The 25,213-nt window shown below is 37.9% G+C and overlaps 1 protein-coding gene across 9 annotated transcripts in view; it reads right to left on the reverse strand.

Annotated features, from left to right (window-relative positions):
- Positions 1 to 19,675, reverse strand: part of CACNA2D1 (calcium voltage-gated channel auxiliary subunit alpha2delta 1) — a 365,110-nt gene extending 345,435 nt beyond the window's left edge. For 4 of the 9 annotated variants that reach the window (XM_042018476.1, XM_042018481.1, XM_042018475.1 and 1 more), the window contains exon 1: positions 18,978 to 19,675. In XM_042018476.1, coding sequence (XP_041874410.1) covers positions 18,978 to 19,072 — 95 coding nt within the window. In that variant the 5' untranslated portion in view covers positions 19,073 to 19,675. The remainder of the gene's footprint in view (positions 1 to 18,977) is intronic. The other 5 variants (XM_042018479.1, XM_042018478.1, XM_042018480.1 and 2 more) reach the window with 3 other exon arrangements.
- Positions 19,676 to 25,213: the final 5,538 nt, after the last annotated feature.

The following is a 25,213-nucleotide window of genomic DNA, read 5'->3' on the forward strand; positions in this document are numbered from 1 at the left end:
TCAGTGGGTTCAAATTCTGATCTGTGAAATGTAAAAGAGCTTCCACTCAGAAGGCACATTAGATGCAGGCTGGATTTTCAGGTATAAAGCTTGACACTATTTGTATTAAGACAGTTAGACTTATCCCAGAATCTCTTGTGCCAAATCTGCAAAAGCATCCTTTTATTAGAAACATCTTCTATCTTAAATAATTTTTCCTTTTCTCAGGGCCAATCTTGCTATTTCACCTAGCAGCCCTCTTACTTCTTTCTGGCGTTTGAATCACGCTCCACCAACCACCAAAGCAGATGTCCCAGACATGGCAGAAGCTTCCAATAAATTATACCAATTTATAGAACGGTAAAAAAAAAAAAAATAGAGAAACAGGTTGTTTCTCATGGCTGGGTATAGGGAGCACTGGCTGCCAAAAATAAAACCTTACATAAGCATAACAAACACATGCTATATTTTGCTACAGAATTTTTCACAACCAGATAGACCACATGTAACCACTACAACGACCACAAAAAAAGTACTACTGCCTTTCTGAGCTACATAAAGGCACTGACTTCTCTTGTGTCCATGTTTAACACAATGTTTAATACACTAGAATATTAGAATTGTGTTTGAATAATAGAAGTGTATCACAGTCATAAAACATAAAAAATCAAAGCACATCAGTGTCAAAAAGGGTCTCCATCACATGCAACTCACTTGTCACAATTAGATACTGAATTTTAGTATCTCCTCTTCTGTGTAGGCTGTGAAAAATTTCTATGAATATTAATGAAAACTGGTCACAAGGAAGAGAAAGACTTTGAGATGCCTGCCTACAAACTAACAAAAAATGTTTAAGTTGTCTTTAAAGCAGTGTTTCAGATCTTTTTTCCCCCAACTATTAAATATGGTCAATTAATTTTTAAGAATCAGTACTTTTGTGGTGACCTTAACTGCAGAATAAAGAAATGAACATGAAAAAAAATATTACTCTGTGTTAAAAATAATTTTATTGAGCACTATAAGTATGCAGTACCAGGACACCTCCATTTCTCACCACATGCCAGATTTCTGTGTATAGCAAAGTAAATCCCAGTTAAACAGTATATTTGCATTAACGTTTCTTCTTATAAGGAAAAACTCATAGGAATGTGTGCAACTACTTATGTCTGAAAGTGTGCTCATCTAAAAACTGGAGACTGTACTTACACCTGGTCTCACTGTTTTCCCCAATGAGATACTGCATCATTAACTAAACTACTAAAACAAGGGACTTCTTTAAAAAGCATTTTTTCTCCTTTCCATTGCAAAAGCCATTCTTGACAACCATAATTTCTGAAACATGCCTATTAATAGTATTCTTCATGCTGTAGGATAACCTGGTCTGTTAACAATTTTGAAGAAAGCTTGAAGTGGAATAAATTGATAAAAGTTTAAAAGAGACACCCTTCTGGAGCTTAGCTGGTTAAGAGAAATACTAAATCAGTGCTTGCTGATTGCTGAAGCCAACTGACGGGTGGCTTCTATATTTAGGATCCTCCTTACACCTGTCAAGAGACAGAGAGATACAGCCAGCGAAAAAGAAAGTGTGTGCACCAGAGCAAGCAATCCAGAGGCCCATCTCTTGCAGCAAGCAGCTAAAAATATAAGCAACAAAGAGCAATAAAGAAAACAGAGTAAAATATTATTATTTATATTACGCTGCTGCTCTGTGACATGCTGTCAGCAAGCACTCTGAACATGGTACAGACCTCATTAGTTATCAGCAGCTCCAGCTTCTACAGGAAGGCACAGTAATACTCCAAGCTGGATGCAATCCAACTGTGTCAAACCTGGGCTCCTCAGGTGGATCCCTTTCCTGATGCTCCTTAGCCAAAAGCCTGAGGCCTTTGCAGCCACATTTGCACTCCAAAGTGAACTCCAGCGAGTAGCCATCCCTGCAATGTCACTGGAAATGGGCTTTCCAGCTTTGACTGGCATCTGTCTGAATCCAGGTCGCTCTTCCTCTGCTAATCTGACAGCACTTCTTTCTAAATTGATGAATCACAGGTACATACGTGAACATAACAGAAGAAAAATCATGTAGGATTCCTTAAATACTAACCAATTAATGAAACAATCCTATTGCAAAGACTTCAAATCCCTTTCTTTGTTTTAACAGAGAAACAGTACTGAATTTCAAATGGAAGGGCATCCTTCTAGCTGTAGCAGGAACTTGCTTTCAACAGGTGGATGCTACCTTCCTCCCACCTGAGATGCACCACTTCTTTCAAATTTCTGATCTCCCAGTAAACAGAAATATTTGGGTTTATACAGATTAGGGATAAAGAAATAGCACTGCTGGGAAGTAGAGAAAATCATGCTATTTTTACACATATATCCCTTTCTAAAACCTACATAAATCCTAAACAAAGAAACCAAATGTCACTCCACCTTCCCTGACTCATAACAATCCAGGTAGCCTGTTACACAATATCTGATTCAGCTTGCATTTTTTTTTTGGGGAAAAGGAAACCAAATGGCCTTTAAGTATTCCCTAGTGTTCAACAAACTGTATCTATTGCTGGCCAAGCTTAATTTATGCTTCAGTAACTATTATTTTCTCAGAAAACAAACTGAAAAGCCTTTTTTTTCCCCATCAATAGTAGATGAAATCCATATTTATTTGTTAAAAATTAATGAGTATGAGTGAGAGAAAATGCTTGGTCCTCATGAAAGATGTTAAATACTTATAAATGTGGATGTTTCAGTTTCGACACACAGCATAGGCGGCAACTGCAAAATACCTCTGAATCTTTTTCAAAAGTAACCCTAATTATTTGCCCACCAGCTAGTTTTAACCACTAGTAAGTAGTTACACTTATCTGCTGAGTGTACATAACTAATGTTTACATAGATATTAACTTTAATTACACAGAGGCAAGAGGCAAATGAATATAAAAAGACATGGAAGATAATGAACTTACATTCAGCTCAATAAAGAGCTAAAGTCTCACAGAGGAAATCTGTGTGTGATCCACACAGACATACAGTAGTTCTGTGTACCTTACTGTCACAGGAATAATTTCAAACTGTACAGGGTAAAATTATGGTTTTTCTGGCATCAACATGAGTTTTGCCATCTTCATCCATGCATTTCCCCCATAGTTTAAAAGACAGAGGATTAAATGATTCAGTACTTGGCGGAAGTCAGATTCAGAGCAAGGGGTTTTGCCTGGCATGGTGCAGAGTGGCAATGATGTGTGGCACAGACCAATTAGCAGAGGCAGAGATAACCATGCCATATACCTAAGGTCACACAGTCACTAGCTGCTTATAAAAGGACTTTATAAATTTAGGTTTAAAGTACAGTCTTTATTTTTGAAAAGCTTTCCTTTGTGCTTTCTTTGGAAGTCGTGTAGATTAACATTCAACCTTTTGTGATTCTGTAGTTAAGAATATCCTACTAGCTATCCCACACTTCATAATGGGAAAGTATAATACTGCTGTATAGTCTCAATAACATTGCCAGCACAGAGAAATACAGCAAAACATGTATCAACAATTACATGTCACATGCTACTCCCACCCAAACGAATGGATCTCAATGTAGTCATACATACAACTCGAGCCTGAATAGCTGTAAACAATTCACTGAAGCTGAGATACAGAAATTTAAGTCTCTTCCACTGATCATAGTCTGACATTTAAGTCTCTTCCACTGATCATAGTCTGAAGACAAAACAGGTCCATACTAGATGTACTGTAAAAAATAATGTATCTCCTTTAATAAATTAGCTGTGCCCAGTCCTACAAATACTATTTTCCTATCTGTCGCACAGCTTCACTGTTCAGAAATATTCACATGCAAAGACAACTGCAGGATAAGAATGCTAAGAGAGAGATTTATTAAGTTTTATGAAGTCCTAAATGGTGACAACATCCATTTACAAAGCACTAAGAGCACTGTAGTAAATATTGGGCAAACTACCGCTCTGTCCTTCCTGTCACTAATGGTGTCATCTATGACAGATATTATACCATTCTCCTGGGTACTAAGCCATGTCTCTCCTATATTGATAACTACAATGAACACATAGGAGAAAAAAATATAGAAAGATGTGACTGTCTGCATCATCTTAGAGGTGCATACACATTAGTATACATAACGTTACCCCTGCCATTACTTATTCCCCTACAGGTATTATTAGGGAAAACCCTTAGGAGACATAAAATATATTGCTTTATCATTACTAGGGATGCTGTTTCCCTGACAAACCTTCTGTCTAAGGATCTCTGCCTCCTTCTGATAAGTTTCCGTCACAAAGAATCTGTAGTGATACGGGAACTGTTCCTTGTTTGGAGATTTCAAGCATTGTGTTCATAAGAACAGAGATACACTTCCATGATGCATGCAGTGCTGCTGTTTGAGATGTGTACACAGGAAAACTCAGACCTATGGCAGACCTAGCCTGACATACTTCGTTCACATAGGTCAGACTGAATTGTACACAACAGATTCAGCCATATTAGAAAACAGATCCAGAAATGCATCACAGATATAAAAAATGATGCAACAGATTATATTCTATTTCTATGAATTTTTGAAATTCTTTTACCACCACTCAGAAAACAGGGATTACAGACCATTTCCATGGAGATTTAGCATTTTTTTTTTCCACTGCATGAGAACAGAAAAGGTCAAACTTAATATCATTAAAAGGTATTACCCAAGACAGAAGTGAAAGCTAGTCAACATCACCATGCTTCTCTGGAGTAGATTGGCAAAAAAGATAACATCTAGAAGCCTTTAAAACAATTCACAGATATTCTACTAAAAGAAGAATTCAGAAATACTGTAAAAACAGATAGAATCATAGAACAGTTTGGGTCATAAGGAACTTTTAAAGGTCATCTAGTCCAATTCCCTGCAATGGGCAGGGACATCTTTAACTAGATCAGGTTGCACAGAGCCCTGTCCAAACTGACCTGAAATGTTTCCAGGGAATATATTTTATCAGAGTAATTTAGTAACAATTTCTTTAGATCAAGTAGCTAATTCAGTACTTGATCAAAAAAAAAGAAAGCCTATAGTAGAATATTTTATTTCATCTCATATTATGACACCATTCCATACTTGTACTGTGGTAATGTGGTTATATGTTTTAACGGTTTAACCCGGTTCGTACCTTTTAAGTGAACTAAAAAATGGCAAGGTTTTTGGCTTTTTTTTCCTTTTTAAAAATATAACAGTTGAAAATAAAAAAGTTGGGAAATGGAAAAAGTACTGTCCAGCTCCAAAGTAATACAGAAGAGAGCTTTTGCTCTTTCAGATTTCTCTTCAGTACAAATTTAGAAGCTTAACATTTCAAAAGCACCATGACAGCTTTTAGAGAATGGACCCACGAGATACTTAGTTGTAATATCAAGGCATTTTGTATATTTAATCTGAATTTTCCTTACCTTAATTTGCAGGCTAAAGTGAAGTAGCTGATAGCCTGAATATGCCTTCATCTTTACCATAATTTTAATGGCAATAAGAATTCAGCTTTATTCTGCTTTGATATGTAATAGCAAAAATCAGCACTTACACAGTATATTACAAAAAATTGTCCAAGCAATTCGCCATGCCCTTTTGAAGAATTCACTGATGAAGGAGAAAACTGGGTAAGAATTAAAAAAAAAAAAAAAACAGACCGCAAAACTCCTGTATTATTGTAAATAAATGGTTTGGAAGCTTCAATCCAGTCTCAACTTACAACTTTGAAACCATGTAAATTCAAATCAAGTCTAGTTTTGAGATGTATAGAATTGAGCTTTTCTAAAAAGAAAAGGTAAGTAGCAATGATAAACATTACATTTGTATGGAGGCAGACAAGTAGTGATGAATTATTTGAGCTGATAGAAAAATCAGGTGGCCATTAGACTGCTGGCTTTAAAGCTCCTCAGATTTTTTTTTTACTGTATCATTTCAATATCATTTCAGACTCTCAGAGAACTACCCAAACATTATAAAATAATGACACTTCGCTGTAAATAGCCCTTATTTTTGCATTGATTTTGTTTAGATAGACATTGAGTGCTAAAAGATTGTGTAATTGCTGCGCTCTGAAAACAGACAGCATTATCAGCCAAGAAAACCTTCATTAGTTCATTATCCAATTTTCCCAGGTGAAAGAAATGTTGCATGGAGAGTGTGTGTCTGTGTCAAATCACATAGTAACAAACCACAAACTGAATCGATCTAAATTACTGTTGAATTAAAGCTCTATTTCACAGCAACAAACAAAACTGTGTACCTCATGCAGCCTAGATTTGCCTACCAAATATTTGTTTAAGAACTTTGGAGTAAAACACATCTAAAATACTGCAAGTTTTGTGGGGTTTTTTGTTGGGTTTTTCTCTTTGGATTTTGGTTTTTTAAAGTAAAAAATTATTTAATTTATTACTTTGCAGACATTGTAGGAAACTTTCATTATAAGAAATGAAGAACTTCTTTATTTTATGCAGTCTTTGAGTGATATTGCATATGATCCTGGTGTGCAGGTTACCTTTTTGGCCATTAAGAAAGCCTTGAGAAATTTTGATCCAAATACACATCCCTAAGTATCAGTGTAGGAAATTTGGATCTGGTACACCAGAAATCTAAAATGTAAAGTATTGAAATCTGTTAAATTTGGTTATGGTTGCTTACAAATCACCACACAATTAAATGTGGAGATAGACACACAAGAAGCTTGATTTTTTTTCAACCATGTGGGTAACTAGAACAGTCAGTACTTCTCTGGTATATTGCTGATATTTCCTGTTAATTTGTTAATTTTCAGGAAAAATCCCAGCTAGAAAATAATTCCTGCCCACAGAGAGACTGTAGTACTAATTATTGAAGTCGCACAGCATAAAAAACATGGCATCAACCAGTGATCACTCTTTCTGCAGTGAAACGAGATCCTAGCGATAAAAAAATCCAAACATCTCAAAACACGTCTTTGAATAGGATATCTTTATCATAGCTTTTGGGTTCAGAGAATAGCTTTGGCTAATAAATTACTTTTAATCCCCAAAGGCAGATGTTTTTACACTCTCTCCATGTAATGGCAACTAATACTAGTTTTACATTGCTAGAGACAAAGTATCTCATTTTCATCCTTGCCAGTATTATCTACAAAATACACCACTCCTAGAGTGGGGTTGCATTTTGAGTAACATTCTCAATGAAAGGTGTTTCCAGCAGAAAAAAATTTTGGTTTTGTAACTGGAGACAGGATCACAATGAAGATATTATAAGGAAAACAATTTAAGGCGTAAGGCAGTTTCTTATCTTGCTATTCCTAGTTTTCAAGGGTTTAAGCTTTAAAATAGCATAACTTACTTTTTACTTTTTTGAAAAGTTTTTCTAAAAGATTTTTTAAAACATTGATCATCACTTTATTCTAGAAACACATTATTCCCACAGAGAGTAATGGGACAATTGTTGAGTAGAATACTATTCACCAAAAAGAAATAGACCCCCAGTTAATGAGATGTGTGGAACAAAAGATTTAATCATCAATGTTTAACTTCTATTTGCAATGTGGAAAGCATCACTAACGAATACATAAAGTGTTTGTAGAAGCATGGATACCTACAAGAACAACTGAGCATGACTACTAGTCTAGTTTGTGCAAGACTACCTCACAGGCCATAAAAGTACTTTTTTTCTATCAATAAATGGAGTTATGAAAGGAAAAAATGCTATCAACAAAGTACCTGCAAGCAAATTATTGTTCCATACATCCACTGCAAAATTCTGTATGGTCATTTGTTAACTGAAACTCTCACCATCCGTGCAAGGAAGTGATGGGTGTTTTCAATCCTAATTTTGCAGACTGGGAGAGTGTATCTATACAAGGAACATATATATATAAGATGAGTAAAGACACTGGCTTTTGCTTCTATTAGCAAAGCAGCTATCATATCAGAATTTTACCTTATGTCCCCATAAAGCATCAATATAATCTCTCAGAGTAAATCCAGCTTCACTGAAAACAAATATAAAGTTTGTCTGTAAATTTCTTGCTGATTACCACAAAAATCAAGACTTCATACCCAAAAGATTAATGAATTACTTGGTTGTGCATAATGAGGGGTTAAATTAAATTACTTCTATAATTTCTACCCTTCCAAATTAAGGTCTAGAACTAATTGCTTAAGAAGCAAAAAACTAAAAGCAAAAATAAAACTACAAAAACGTACATTCGTGAAAGCCACTTAGAGTTAGCCACCACACTACTAGATATTGCTGTACCTTGAAAAGGAAAGTGTTTCTTCCTTACAATTCCACAATTTTAGGTAATAAAATCGTGTTTGTTCCTAATCTGGGGGAACATTTTTCAGTGCCTTCCAGTACATTAAGAACTTCTTTCTTACATGGACACTTGCTCAGTGGGGCACAGACAATGAAGTGGTGTCAGAGCTTATAATTTAAAAGGAAGACAAATGACCACATCTGATATCACACATGGTTTCCTTGAGATATCTCACAATTCCCCTCTTCAAAGCCTAATATAATCATGTATTACATTTTATTTTATGTAATTTTCACAATCAGGCCTTGACAGTGATGACTCATTCTGTTGCAATGAAACCTGTATGTGTTTAATCAGAAATTATTTTATGTGGATTCATCTTTGCACTCAGGATTTAAATGATACAGGACTGATATTCATTATGCTGAAATTACACTGATGCAAAGAAGGATGAAATTGGGCACCCGACCATTTCCAAAGACATTTAGAGTGTATCCTAGACATACTCTTAGTCATGCACAAATCCCTCATGTATTTCTAATCAGTCAAAAGAGACCACATTCTGCCTTCAATTACCACAAACCTTTTCCCCGTGTGTATATTATGCCGAAATCTCCTTAAGACATGTTCCTGCACATATTAGTGATTCTCTCCCAGCTTATATATCTACCACATAATCTAAAATATGTTCACAGCAGATAAAAAATTTAATCAAGAAGTTGCTCAGGAAAAAAGTGCCTTGATAAATAACAACAACAACAAAAAAAAATAATAAAGGGGCTACACTTCTATTGCTACTGTCTGTAGCAAACAAAAATAATTGCTATGAAAACTATGTTAATCTTGCTTGAAATCTGAAGAGTCTTGGTGATTGTCAGGTAATTAGCGATTGCTGGTGATCGTCATAGGCATGCTACTAGTCTGTAAACAGAAAAAAATATGTACTTTTCTTACCATCTTTCTTATAGAAACAGGACACCTTGCATTATTAAACACATTGATTCAAGCAGGATGACAATTTGGGTGTCATTCCCATTTTAGAAATGGAATAAAACCAGCAGTAACCTGTGCTGCAAAAGAAGCAACAGATCATGTTAATGAACTCGTGTCATGAGCCCTTGGCTAGTTTTCTATCTAACCATTGTCTCTTTTTCAAGTACAAAATATTCAGAGTACAAATTTCAGAAGGTCCCCAGATCCACAGCTCCCAGTGCTTTCCACAGTGGAAAAGGAATTGGCACGACTGGCAAAGGAGTGCAACGAGTGTGTGGCGTAGGCATGAGTCACATACTGGCTTCTTTTCATGATACTGTCTGCAGATTTTTGCTGACTCCTGTTAGTTTCTAAAAATGCTGTTAAACTTATGTTTTGCAATCTGTGTACATCCAAGAAGTACAGATCGTGGGGATTAATTTCTTCCAGATCCCCAGATCACAAGTTACCAAAAGAAGCAGATATAATGGTACCTTTTCTAAAAAGATTCTATTAAGAAACCACTTTGAGAACCAGGTAAACCAGAGGTATCATCCATCTAGGAAAGATTTGGTCATGCAAGTTTCTGAGGCAAAGTGGGAATATAGCAAACACACATCTTAATAAATTAGGTTTAACAGCTTAACAACACTTTTCAACTACAGAAGGCTTTAGAGGCATTAGCTAACAAATTAATCTTGACAATAAACCCTTGCCTGACTAAATGGTAAGACACTGAAGTTTCCTACTTTAATGAGAGAAATTAATATAGAAAACTAGGTACAAAACTTGAGAAATAAGGCAAGGTAGTTAAAGCAAGGCAGATAACAATAAAGAGAGGCATTTAATGATAAAAAGCTCAGCAACGGTACACACAATTCTGGATGTACATCATAGAAAACAAAATAAGAATATTTGTGATTAAATAAAGGTAAATTACAGAGTCTACTGCCTCTATTTTTTTGGGGTTTTTTTCTTTTTTTTTCTTTTTTTTTTTTCTTTTTCTTTTTTCTTTTTTCTTTTTTTTTTCCAAAACTGGTGCCACTGAATTAATTTCTGAGAAAAGGCTCAGATCAAGAAATACTGAAATACTCCCTGCATTATGAAACACACACAGAGCTAATCAACGTAATGCAGGATACTTTCCACAGATGATGATGGTGCAAGAAGGTTCATTGCTCACTACACTTAGTTTCTGTCTCTACATGAATTATTCTTCACTTTGACCTGTCTTCAAAAAAAATCTAAAGTACTTTTTACACCCATACACAAAAATAATAAAATTACAAGTGAGGCTAACAGAAAAAATGGATGTTCAATAATATCTGCAGAAATTACTCTACTTACCAATGAATAGTATATTATTATGTATTATATTTTATTCTACTTAAATAAATTGCAAGAAAACTGCCATACACTGCAAAAAAAGAACTTCTGCATTAACATCTGCATGAGAAGCCACCACATTTCTGGAATAAACTCATAAAACATAGTTTTAAGGGCAGAGCATTCCCCAAATAAAGAGCATTGACTCCCAGTATAGGGTTGTATTTAGGATCCACAAGACTTCTAACAAATAGACTACCCCAATCCACACTGGGGGAAAATGATTACTGTGGGGCTTCATTTACCCATTTACAAAATAAACCATTTTTATCACCTCTAGTCCACATCAGAACATTATTAACTAAAATTTGCCTTTTAGTGGACTGTTGTACTTAACCCTCCACACTTTGACTGGTCTCATGGGACATTGGATCTATGTGTGCAGGACTGACCTGTAAGAGTCAAGGGAAGGAATAGTAAGAACCCTAACTTTGTAATTCACACTTCCTGTCATCTGTTTTTCATTACTCCTCTCCTTCCTGCAGTGTTGATAACACAATTCATCCATTCCAGACTTCAATAATCTTCGACAGAACAGCTCCTGTGACTCAGTTCCCTCCTATAGAAAAGGTCTGAATTTCTGATCAAGAGTCAACATATACCTAGTGTGGCAAATTTCTGCTCATTTCTAGAATGAACAAAACTTCCCTTTTACTTCTTTAAGAGCACCTTAGTGTATAAAGAAAAACACAGCATGGTATTAATAATGACAATTGAGAAAAGTGGCATGACTTGATTTATATTTTAGAACTGGCACCACCCTTAGCCACAGAACTTTTGTAACTTTATTTTTATGCCTACCTGAAAGAATATTTATTCCACGCTATCACAATATAATAAAAATCCCAGTAAAGATAAGGGCAGGAGAGATATCACTGGGGAACATTTTAAGCTTCTAGACCAGTCTGGTGGGAACCTCAACAGGGACAATAGGAGCACTTCAGTTCAAATACTGTTTGGATGAATCAAGTCTAGCTTTTCTCTTTTAAATAAAAATTAACAAAATTTATCACCTGATTCCTACAAAAACTAGACTGTGGACTCAGCAACTCCTTTGTGTTCTTATTTACTTCTCAAATCATGTCAAAAGTGAATAAGATTTTATTATAATGAATAAATTTGAGAGACTTTGCTCACAGATTTGAACTGAAGCATTTTATGCTGAAAAAAGGACCACTAATCCAATGTTACACTACATCCATGTCACATCTAATAAAGGCTGTGCAAAAATGATTCTTAGTTCATATGGTCCATAGGACATTTTTTTTTTTTTTAAATCTTGTTTCTGCATTTCTGGCTGAATATTCATGGTCCTGGAGAAACAAAGGAAAATTCAAAAAAGAAAAATTTTTAAATCACTATGTAGAATATCTGTTACAAAATCAGACTATAGTTACCCTATCCAACCCTAAAATGAGAGGGATTCAGAATGTAATTTAAGGAGGGTGAAAATCAAATAAATCACTTTTTGTAATAGTCAGCAATATTACAACTTCACATTCACATTCCATGGTTATTTCAGGCCTGCCTCAGATTTAAAAAAAAGACTGATTTTGAATTACTGTAATTATCTGCAAAAGCTTGCTGATTTGTTGATGCAAAATAATGTCAATCATTTTCATAAACTTGTTAGAAACTTTGTAAATAAATAGGAAAAACTATACAAGGAACAGAAATTCACTCTTTGTCATCAGTTTGCTGTTGGCATGCAGAGAAAGGTCTTGTAAGGAGGGACATAAGCAAAAACCATGGTCCTATCCCTACCATCATTAGTGTAACATTCACAAACAATGAGCCATATTCTTGTCACAGGGTGGCTGTGAAAGAGAGAGTCTATCTTACGTTTCACCCTGAAAACTTACTAAGTCTGGAAGGAAGGATGAAAGGAGGGAAGATGTGAAACACTGAGTTTGCTTAGAAGCAGAGTAGGTCAAAAAATAGTTTGGCAAGCAGTGGAGAAGGAAAAGAAAAATCCCTCTTCAGCTGAATAGCTGCAGGCACATGCCATTAATTTTAGTTATTAAAAAGTGCTGAAGTGTATTTTGAAAATCTTCACTCTTGCACAGATTCTTCTGAGAGTATCAATGGAACTTTATTCATTCCAGGGTATAAGCAGCAGAGTCTGGCCATAAATTGAGAATATACAATCCATGAACATTACTGAAGTAGAAGTGCAGTTGACAGTAATTTCACTATCAGTGTTATATATTTCCAACTTAAAGGTGAGCCACTCCTGCAGCACCACTGCGTGCATTCCACAGTACCGTGTAACATAAAAGTCATATTCTGCAAACAATATTGAATCCAGTTCTCTTTTACTATTGGAAATCAGGAGGGCAAGAAGAATCATAACTCCCCCTAACAGCAATGACCAATTTGCTACAGTAGGCAATGGCACAACTGATGCAAAATTTGGCTCTTGGTCTGAACCTACAGAACAGAGCATTGCCCTATGCATATTTGAGGAAAGTTGAGTGGGATCAGGCTCTTTAATAGATCCAGTAAGACAGATAAATCAGAGCTGTAATTTCAAATGCAAATCATTTAAGTATACATTGATACCTGTCCTGCAGCAGCTGTAGGGGGAATGAAAAAGCTGATGCAGGAATGGGCTAAGAGCGATCTAAGACAGAACACACATGCGCTGCCCAGGGCTGGGGACACAAACGCAATTATTGTTTTGTACTTCTTATTTTCTGTGCATTTTCAAGGTGCTAGCTATGATTTTCTTTACCAGAACACTGAGGACACTGAGATGTCATTCTTTATATCAAGAAGTCTGATTCGGCATTTTTAAAAGACAAAAATTAATTATGGCATCTGGCTTTACCAAATTGTAGCTATGGTCCAGTAATTTTATTCCAGTGTTGTTTTCTGGTAAATCTTTTCTTCTATTCAAGGAAATTTGTTAACAAGGCACTAGAAAACAACATTTTCTGCCATCAAAAATATAACCTTTTGTCACAAAGGTGTTTATAAGCACTCTAAACACAACATGCAGCTTAAGCATAGGGAATCAAAAGCCCGGGTACTGCTGCAAAGAAGTACAAAACAGTCTGGGGTTCAATTCTACTTCAGCTATGGTCAGCAATAGAGAGAATGAGTCATTCTTCTCTACTAAAATGCTTCTAAACTGCAATCCCTATCGTACAGATGTTTAAGTCAAACATTGGTCTAGAAGATACTACCTTGGATACGGGATTCTCGAAGAAGGCAAGAAAGGATCAAGGCACAAACATGTCAGTTACCAGTGGGCAGCTAGAGTCTGGGTTGTTCCTTTGTTACAAAACATTAAAGCAGAAAGAATTTGACCATGCTTCCATCAATTTCAAATACTCTGCTAGATAAATATTTTTAAGATCTCTACAACAGGCCTTCTATTTAACAATGAATACATTTCAGGCTAATGTGCTGCCAAGCTCCAGCTCTCTTTCTAGCAGCTGAATTCTTGGATAAAGTCATTTTGCAGGGTATGAGCAATGCAGTTCTGAAAATAGCATCACTGCAAAATGAAAGATGGCAAGAACCTCTATAATGCTGATTTATTTCAATGAAATTTCATCTTTTATGATTAGTATCTATTTTGATGTTTTCAGCTGAATTTTCATACTCAATAAAATGTAAATCTATAGAATTTGTAAATTCTGAGGCTTCAGCATAAATACCCAGGAGGGAAACAAATAAAAAAAAATTGTCCATTCAGAATTTACATCATAAAATATGTAAAACAGAAAAATGTTTTGTAAATTCAAATAATTTGCATTTATCATCACCACATGTACAGGGACATTAAAAAAAATAATAATAACAACCCCCCCCACCACACAATCAAAAAAATCCCACCAAAACACCCAAATAAACACCACCAATCAACAAGCTGTTTCACACTTATTCTAAGTATGTTTCCACTAGAAGAATGGAATGGAGCAACACTCTTTAAAATATCAGTGGTTTAAGCATCTTGCATAATGCTCAGCATTTAGACATGTGCTGCTGAGAAAACACTAAGAGGTGATATTGCACTTCCCTGATTCTAAGTAGATTACATCTTTTGGCTCTCTTTCAAATTCACTGATATGAAGGTACACTTTAGTACTTTATTTTTTTCCTAATAGTGAATATTTTTAAATAGGTTGAGAAAAGAAAAAATTCAAATGAGAAAGAGTCTGATATTTTATAATCCGTTAATATAGTAGTCTTTTCTAATTAACATCAGCAGTTAAACTGACATACTTCTATCACAGACTTTAAGCTATAAATGGGATTTTACGCATATGAGAGGTGTCAAAATCCCTAAGTCTGACAGTAGAAACAGCTGAAAAGAAAACATCATAAATGTCATCTGTCTACCTTTGGTCACTGGTGCCATACAGAAAGTGATGCTGAGTACCAAGCCCAGCCACATTCTCAGCAGGACCTACACTTGTTAGGTCCATGTGCAGAAGCCAAAAATATGAATGTCCCAGTTGTAAAAGCCCTAATTCATATGACTCATATAGACTTCCCTGAGTTGTCCTAATGACACCAAAACAGTAAAGATGATTCATGCAAGTAAAAAATGGGAATACACAACTTCTTTTCTAAAAATGTCCTGTCTGCATACATATAGATATACGTTTCTATGTATACTATTTTTATCTTTTTTATATTTTTATCCACCGATGTTTTACACCAATTTATCTAAGTGGCAGATCTGTCTTGAATATAATATATAATGTAATACATACATACAGAAGAAGTGACTGAAGAGGAAAAAATGTTATAAGATAAAGGAAAGACAGAAAAGGAGTGGCAGAGGAAACTTGGTGGGGGGGGGGAAATAAAAAGAACAGACATTAAGATATATCCACAATTATGTAGTAATTACAGAAACAGTCCCATTGATTTTGAAAGGCTTCATTTGTAGGTTTAAAAAAATTAAAATATGTTTCGTTTGTTTGTTTGTTTCTTTCTTTTTTAATCAGTACAAACAGGTTTATTATCAGAAAGGAGAAGTTGTATCTTTATGTAGTACATTACTACGAGCAACAATATCAACACATGCTGTGCCAAAAAGATACTTAGGAATTACAAGGTATACTTAAAGTCAAGTCTGTCTTCATGCGGTATAGAGAAACAGAAATAAATGGAGTTTTCTGCTACCATTATCAGGAAACATACAAACCTTGTATATTTAATAGAATTTTTTTTCTGAAGTCTGTACAGATGTGAATATATATGGCTATAAAGAAAGAAGTGCTTTGCATACTGTGATAGCAGTAGTGTGGTTATAGTGCCAGGAGTACTGTATACAATATCCTCATCTAAGTGCAAAATATCTGCTGTGTTGCATGTGTAATTGAAGGACTTGGATTTGCAGTGTTAAAAGTAAGAACATGGTATCTTGCACCAACAGACAGATCCCTAATACATGACACAATTAATATATTTAAATGGAATGCAATATGCATCAATCAGCAGCTAAGCCTGATAGCTCAGGTCAAGACACAATTACTACTATACTTAAATTGTTTATTAAAGGAAAGTCATCACTATTTGCAGTGAAATATTTCAACACTGGAAGCAAGGAATGCAATATCACCTGATCAGATTTTCAATGAAAAATTAATGCTACCATTTCATGAAACACAAACCTTCACCTGAAATTCTCTATATTTTGCTGTGTAAATATATCAGGGTTTTTTTCCTTATCAGAGAATTAAAATTAAAAAAAAAATACTGAGATTCTATCAAACAGGCATTGCATAAACGTTCAGCATTTCTTGCTAAGAATACTACATGCTTGTATATTATTGTATTGGTGATAGGGACTTCTGAATGTTTTAGTAAAAGTACATGTAAAATATTTATTAATGCAGAAGAAACAGATGACTGCAAGAAAAGTGATTGCACAAAAATGAGTTGTTGAAGAAATCATATACTCTATAGCCCTGAATATGCACATTTTTCACACAACAGCTGGGAAATCCTGCTTCCTCAGACCAACTTTTTAACTAAGAGAAAAAAGAGGTTGAAAATAATGGGGAGAAAGCAGGTAGCTAAGTACTAATATCAGCAAACCTCCAGTTCTTCAATTATTCATATCCTTTCTTTCCTTTATTCTCCTCTCCCGTGGTTTTTTTATTCCTATTTTTAATATTCTTAATATATAATATCTTTTACATTAAGAGCATTTGCGTCACTTCTCTTTGTTCTTCCCCATTTGTAATTTTTAGTAGGAAATGAAACACTGCTGTCAAGTCTTAAAAAAAGAATAGAAAAAATGTTCCCCTGCACCTGTTACATCATTACTTTTTGCTAAGCAGCTCTCCATGCATCAACCTGTTGTGTGCTGCCTTCTAAACAAACTAAGCCTTGCTTGCACTTTGGTTCCATTTCAAAGGGGAAACAGTACTATGAAGGATGGACAGTCGCTATAGATTGTTTCTATGATATTTCAATGGAATAACAATGAGAAAAAAAGAGAGCCAACCGCAAGTAGATTGTGTAGGACATGGAAATGTTGATGACTAACATAATACTCTGAATTACTTTATATAGGTATAGGTAAAGTTATATGTTTCACTGTCTTCAATCTAATATAATGACTGTCAATAAAGGTAAATTCTGAAAGGAATTAGCAAAAATAGATAGGGAGACAAAACCAGTTTTAAAAGAATACCACATATTCTTATGTCAAAAAGCAATCTGGACTTCTATTTGAAATTCTACATATTCTTTTTAGATAGTATTCTTTTAATTTCACTGGGTTCCATTCTTCTTTCTCTTTTAAACTCAGAAAAATCCATATAAAAGATAAATTGTAATTAGTTGTGTATGATAACCTACCAGGTCAGTGAGAAACCGTAAATACCGGAGCTCAAAAAACCGTAAATACAGGAACTCAAACACAAGAAAACAATGAATTAAAAAGCCCTGGGTTTGTATTTTGCTACACTTGCTTCTACATGGCACATCTTTATAAACTGTAACACAAGAATATTTTAAAAGGTAATTTCCCCTACAATGAAAGGCTGTATTTTTTCAACTTATTATATATATCAGGATATTAAGTGGTTATTCTACACTTATCTTTGTATTCCTTTCATTTAACAGTGCGAGCATCCCTTTAAGTCTTTCATAATGGAACCGATACTCAGAACTGAATCCAATTATAACAACAAACCAGCAGTACTAATTGGTGAAAATGCATTGCTCGTAGTTACTGTAACGCGTCCTTCTGCCCAGGATGAACGACACCAATAAATTCTACCCGGTGTTAAACAATAAGGAAAGACTACCATTAGCACTGTTTTTCTTATGTAAAATGTATTAAAGTGAGTCATCCACTTAAAAGTTACCTACTGGTAGCTTTAACCCAGATTCGGGGACTAAGGTAAGTGCTTGAAAAAGCCAACCAAACAAAAAGAATATAAAAATAATGAGGTGAGAGAGAAGAAAAGGAAGAAAGCACGATCACATAGCGCTTTGTCGTGTTGGTTTTTTTTTTTTTTTTTTCTCCTATCTGTAGGCGAATCTTCAATATGATGCATTGGCTTCCTTTTGCCTTTCTTTTATTGCATCATTATTATTTGATCTTTGCACTGCTCTGGGCAACACTTTCGTGCTAATAATTCTGCAGTGCTTTAAAGATTTCTATCTCAGGGCCAGGCAAGGCACCGAGCTGCGTGCACCGCGAGCATCCTTCAGCTCTCGAGAAGGTATTTCTGAGAAGTAACGATCCGCAAGGCCAAGGCTGAAGAAAACAGTTCCTCAGCTGTGTGGCTTTAAGCGTGGCAGAGCCCCTCCGGTGGGACCCACGCGTGCGCACCCGCGGACCCACAGCAGCCCCGAGCCCCCGCGGGTGCGCTGGAGCCCGGCCAGGCAGGAGGGAGCCGGAGCTCGGGCTCGGAACTCCCAGCCATGCCCGCCTGCCCGTTTCCCACGCCGGCCGCGGAAAGGCAACGAAATCCGCCTTCTGCGTGGATTTTTACTAAAATTGCGAAAGTTTTCAGGGTTTTTTGTAAACAGTGTTGAAACTCCATCCAGGCTGGAATAACCTCTGTTGGGAGGAAGGGGCGGACTCTGTGTAACTCGAAACTTTCTTCTCGGCAAGGATGACCTGACGGGGTCTATTTGGGAGCCGCTCCGGAGCGGGATTCCCAGGCGGAGCCTTTACCTCAAAAGTCCCGCCGCCGGCCTTCACCGGCGGGACCTTCTGCTACCCTGACTCTTTTCTAAGCAAAAGCTGCCGAAAACCTACAATTTTCCCCGATCGCCACTTTCCGCCCGGTCTAACTTGATTTCCCTTTGTATTGTCGCTGTCCCTGGAGCCGAGGAGCGCCCCCGCCCCGGCCGTGCCCCCGCCCCGGACCCCCAGATCCTGCCGGGACTTACGTGGTGGCCGAGGGGAAGGGTCCCTCCGAGGAGTGGTTCATCACCAGGGACTGGAAAAGTGTCAGGCTAAAGACCAGCAGCCAGCCAGCAGCCATCTTCCTGATCGAAGATCGATCCCCCTTCCCCAAGTCGGCGAGACGGCAATAATAATAAATTCAATTATCGTGTGTGTGGCGGTGCGGGGGGGCCGTGGTTCTTTAAAGCCTCCTCCGGTCCCCTCACCCGCCCCCTCGCAGGAGGCGCAGCCCAGAGATGCGCGGAGAAGCGGGAGCGCGGCCGAGGGTGGGGAGGAGGAGGAGGAGAAACGATGGAGATCTGTGGGTGGAGTGGGGGAAGAGGCGAAACAGAGAAAAGAGAGAGAGCGAGAGATACTCCACTCTCTGCTACTCCAGCAGCAGCTCCAGCTTCATCTGATCCGCCGCCATCAGCGCTACTTTTGCAACAGATCCTACTCTGCGTGTGTGTGCGCGCGTCCTTCCCTGATTTATTCCACTGATTGCAGAGCAGAAAGAGGAGGAGAGAGGCAGGCGGGGTGGCGGCTCCTGAAAGAAGAGGAGGGAAGCAGGGGAGAGAGTTGGAGACGCGCAGATCGCTGCCGGCTCCTGCCTTGCCTGCCGGCAGCGGGGAAAGTCGGGGCGCGGAGCGGGGGCGGGCGCCGGGCCCTGCGGCGGCCGCGCTCCATACAAGGCGCCCAGGAACTCCCGGCCGGGCCGCCCCGGGGCCGCGCTGCCGCCGCCCCGCCCCGCCCCGCGCCGCTCCGCGCAGCCCGCACGCTATTTTTAAAACAGCTTCGTGCCTTATTTTAATTCCAGCCCCCTCCTCCCCTCTCGGCGGCGGCAGCAGCAGCAGCCGCACACAGCCCGTGTGCCACCAGTCTGGGCTGCGATTTAAATAGAAATCTTATGGATGTGTCTATAAATGCCGCTCTCCCCGCGGCCGGCTGGAGCAGCGCCGCTCAGCCCCGCGGAGCCAGCCCGGCCCCCGCGCCGTCGCCCCCGCCCTTTGCAGCGTCCCGGGCCCGCAGGGTCCCTGAGCGCCTCTGGGAAGCGGCCCCGGGGGCACGGCCGGGAGTCTTCGGGCTTCATCCCCGCCCCGCCGCACCGCTAACCCAGATACTCATTTCAGATCCCTCTGGAAATTCAGAGGACGCATTCCCTCTCCCCTCCTTTCGTTTACCTATGTTCACGCACACCAGTCTCTGTGGCAACTATACGTTCTCAGTAAAAATGCAGAAAGTAATCCAGGGAAATATTTCTTAGCTTATTTGCTAAAGCATTTAAAAGTTCAGTGACAAATTTGATTTTCTTTTCTATCTGTGGGTTGGTTTTATTTGTTTGTTTTTATTTTTTTTTCTTTTTACGTGTTTATATATTTATATTTGAATATATTTATTTGGTTCAACAGGTGAAAATGAAAGAGCAGACCCAGTATTCATGCTGTCGTCACGTTCTTTTGTATTTAAGGATACCATAATCTTGAATGTATTAACTCACAACAATTTCTATAAAGCAGGAAAGTGCTCATCTCTATTTTAAAGGTGGCAAAGGGATCAAAACTGAGATGCACAAATGAAGAATTGAGCGTTCACATTGCCTAGGCTCAAAGCCAGCACAATATTTCAGTTGCAATCTGTAAAGAGTGCAGTCACTCATCTACATTGTTTCTGGATTGGAGCTGGCACTTGGGAGATGGTGGGAAGAACTCCCAGTTGTCTTCACCTATCCACCTACCTATAGGTACGTAGGATTCAGGGTTTGGATGCAAGTCTGAAATAGCATTTTCTAAAATGATTCTGCAGCCTTTAGACTCAAACCATCTGAAAAAGTATCTATAGCCCAGCTTCTGTAGGTCTCCATAGGCCTTACAGTTTTGCCACATGAAGGGGCAGTGCTGCTCACCTGAGTACCTCTGCTTCCACACAGGGATGTCAGGGTAACAGCAGAGTCATGGCCCTGTGACACAAAAGTCCTGCTTCCCATGGGATGTATCGTGAGGAGATCTGGGGTAGAAAGATGTTGGGGAGTGGCATTAAAGGTTTGGAGAAATGCACAGAAGAAAGGGGGTGGAAATGTGAACTAGTACAGGTTGCACAAGACCATGACAAATTTACTTCCTGGAGTGTAACTTAAGGCATCTCCTCATTCTTGGGCTCTCACACTGAGAGTACCATTATCAGCATCAAGTTAACATTAATTCAGTTATGAACATGAATATTGGACAAAAATACTGATTCTGCTCCTTGATAGGACTCTGAAGTTTGGCTCAAGTTCATGCCTAAATTCTGCTGAGTTACCAGGAACCAGATGTTCTTCAGTTAGTTGTGCCCCAAAACACCTACAGTTTTGCAGTGGGCAACACAGTAATGGACTGGCAACACCCCTCCAGAATAAAAAGGAATGCCCCACTTGTCTCCTTCCCTACCTGCAGGATCGAACATATGTCCATTTCTTCTCTTCTCAGCAGGAAAGTGTTCATATTAAGTTCGCAGCAGTGCTGCCCCCAAGGGTCTGTTCAGCAAGCTGTGGGCACTGAGCTGGGAAAGATGTGCTCTCCCAGTGGAGAACCCACTGGAGTGGGCAAGCAGAAAAGTACTCACATGTTGGTCTGGGAAGGAGAGAGTGCAAGTAACTATGCAAACATAACCTACTGAAACACTGGTTTCAGTAGGTGAGAATAAGCAAGACCACCCTTACTCACACGTACCATTTAAATATAATGTAAAGGAGACCAGAAAATCAGAGAGTGAAAATGTGAAATAATAAATAGATAAGTACAGGGTTACACAAGAATATTTCTTCCATTGTTAGTATAATTTTGTGTAAGCCTACACTTCAGATGCTTATAGAGGTCCTTAGGGCAGTAATTATAGCTGCTAGTAGTTCCAACAACAGTAACACGTGGCTAGCAATGGAACTGTGCAATGCATGGTCGGGTTGACACCCCACCTAGTGCTGTAAGGTCTGGATTGTGATGGTTTTGTCAGTACTAATACACAGAACAATGGCGAAAGGTGGAAAAGATTCTATACAAAATACTGCTATGATTTAATAGAGAAGTGTTCAAAGCTTCCAATCTACTGTGCTATTTTCAACTATATAACAAGACCCTTTGCAAGGTAATCTACTGTGAACAGTGTAAGTGAATGCCTGTGGAGCTTACTGAAACTCAGGGATGAAAGAGAAGTTGTCTATATGTGGCTCTAGCATGGAGGAGAAACACACAGGTTAGCTCCAAACAAGCTGGATGAGCTGTAGAGGAGCAGCGAGAGCTGGAAAATGGAGCTTGACAAGGGCTGTGTGGTGCTCTGGAAAGATCTGTGATAGACAACTCAAGATCAACCCGCAAGCTTCACAGGATTTACAAGCAAACTTGAACTGGAGCCCAGTTTTGAGAAAAGGTGGAAACAAATAACAAATAAATTTCCTGTAAAATTAAGTGAGGCTGGAAATCAGGTTTTGAAGTTTTGCCTTTTTTCTGAATCTGAAACTCAGGAATCCAATGCCAGCCTGAAGCATGGGGAAAAAAAGAAAGGAGGACTTAATCCATGAGCAATTTGTTATTTACTAATCACCCAGTCTTTGGTTCATCTATTTATTTATGGCCTGAAAATTCATTAATTTTTCAGGTATTTAATAAAGATGCAGAAAGTTTAGAGATGGTGACCACATCCTACAGCTGTGTATGGATATGAGTAATAAGCCTCAAATGAGTTTTCACTACCTTCAACAAGAAAGTGTGATTGACTTAAAACATAAAACCATCAAAGTTAAATTTCTTGGTATGTCTTCACCCTCCCATAATGCAGAAAAAAGAAGCACAAATGTAGTTTCATCTTGAAGTTTTAAAAAGCCACTTAACTTTTAAAAAAGTCTCCTAAACAATTGATTTCTTTGTATTTGCTGATTAAACTATTTCCTTACATAGTCACTGTTTTAAATACATGGCTTGTACTTCACAGTAACATTGCAGGAACTCTTATAATTTATCTGCTTTGAGATTCCTAAAGATCTGTTACAGCTGACAAGTCTTTTTCTTTAAGCACTTGAATGACAAACAACGAAAGTAAATCTTTCTCCATTCTTACTTCACCTCATTGTAAATTTATTACCTGTCATATCTGACCAAGATCTTTCTGTGAAGGAGCAAGGGAGCGACAGGTATCGATATAATGAGGCATCTTACAGAAAGCTACTTGGTGGACTTGGCAGGGTTAGGCTTATGGTTGGACTCTCATCTTAAAGGTCCTTTCCAACCAAAAGTTTCTGTGATTCTATTCTATGATTCTACTGAAAGTACTGAGAATCTTTCAACTGACCATGGTAGTTCACACGTCAGAAAAAAAATTCCTATTGCAAAACTAAAAAATTTAATTTGCATCAAAGGCTTCTTCTCGGTTCATTTAATCAGTAGCAAGTATTAATTCATGATCAAGCCTTTCTCTTTTATTTCAATTTCTGGATATATAATTTATGTTCTCATATATTATTTACACCGTTGCAAATCTAGCATAAAAGACAAAAGAGCAGGGCCTTCTGTTTCTTAACCACTTTTTAAAAATCCAAATTTATTACATTAGCACCAGAATCAAAGTTTTATGCTTGCATATAAACTCATTATTCAGTAATCAGCATTGTCAGAAAACTTTTGAAACCAGTGACAGGTTAAGACAATATCTGCAGTGATTGTAGCACTTGTGTGAATAGATGGGACACAGTTACCAAGCACTGTAAGTGTCTTTTGTGGGGCCATTATAGGCAATAAATCTGCACTGGCTTTATTCTTTGCTGGCCCTGATCAGCACTGTGCTGAGCACATTCCCCCTTTGTGCTTGGTGTAACACATACTTTGCTAGATGGAACCCCCGGATGTTACTGGGTTCAGCCAAAATGTGCATGCTGAAATACAGCAAAAAGTGTGACAAGGTCTGCGTGCATGACCCTGGAGAAAAGTCTAAAGCACAAGTCTGATGAGGAGCAGATGAGGGAGCTGGGGGTGTTTATCCAGGAGAAAAGGAGGCTCAGGGGAGACCTTATCACTCTCTTCAACTGCCCGAAAAGAGGCTGTAGAAAGGTGATGCTCGGTCTCTTCTCATGAGTAATGAGTAATAGAACAAGCAGAAATGGCCTCAAGTTTCACCAGGGAAGGTTTAGATGGGAAATTAGAAAAAAACTGCCCATGGAAAGGATTGTCAAGTGCTGGAACAGACAGCCCAGTGAAGTGGTTGAGTCACCACACCTGGAGGTATTTAAAAGGTGTGTGGATTTGTCACTTAGGGACATGGTTTAGGGGTGGACTTGGCAGTGCTGGGCTAGCAATTGAACTATAGAATCTTAAAAATCTTTTCCAACCTAAATGATTCTGTGGTTCTGTAGTTCTGTGATAATCAATGCCACATACCAAAATACTATTTTCTTCCTGGCATGTCATAGCTTCTTTGTGTTTTACATAGGGTAGGAGGGAGTAATCTTGCTGAATAGTTATTCTGTTTGCTGGTGCAGGACTGACTGGAGAGTGCAGGCAGCCTGATCTCAATTTCTAATTTTGGGGGTAAAAATGCTTTTATTGAAGTCTGCACCAGATGGAAATGCAGGATCCAGCCCATTGCAAGTGAGATGAATTGTTTTACATATTTGAATTTTATATAATTTATATTGCAAAAACTTTGTGACCCACATCCTGCAGCAAGATAATCAACACTGTTTTGTTCTCACCCTTGCTTTTGTTCATATTTGAGTAAACATGCTGGATCTGGTAGCAAAACTTTCACTATCTGACATGACTGTTTATGCTTTTCTTGTCATTGTCAGATTTGAGGAAAGCATTCATTCTAATTCTAGTCACTAGAGCAGGGCTCTATGCATTTTCACACTGGAAGGTTTTTTTTGTATGTTTGGGTTTTTTGACACTGCAGTTAAACCAACAATAATTTTAGGATAGTTTAATATTTAAACCTGGAATCCAGAACAATAAATATTGTCTCAGTGAATACCAAGAAAAATATTTTATAACAAAGTGCAAGTCTAAAACTTCATCCATGGCGCTGGTTTTGGTTGGTGTAGAGTTGTTTTTCTCCAGAGTAGCTAGTATGGGGCTTTGCTTTGGAATTATGTTGAAAACAGTGTTGATAACACAGGGATGTTTTAGTTATTGCTAAGCAGAACTTACACTGTAGCACTATATGGAGATAGTAGTTTGGTTTTGAAAGTCTCTGTGTTTGTTCTAGTATTATCATTAAT

This window comes from Corvus kubaryi, unplaced genomic scaffold, assembly GCF_017639235.1.
Source record: "Corvus kubaryi isolate FWS band 111438036 unplaced genomic scaffold, C.kubaryi_AGA036_p1.0 137, whole genome shotgun sequence".
Classification (NCBI taxonomy): domain Eukaryota; kingdom Metazoa; phylum Chordata; class Aves; order Passeriformes; family Corvidae; genus Corvus; species Corvus kubaryi.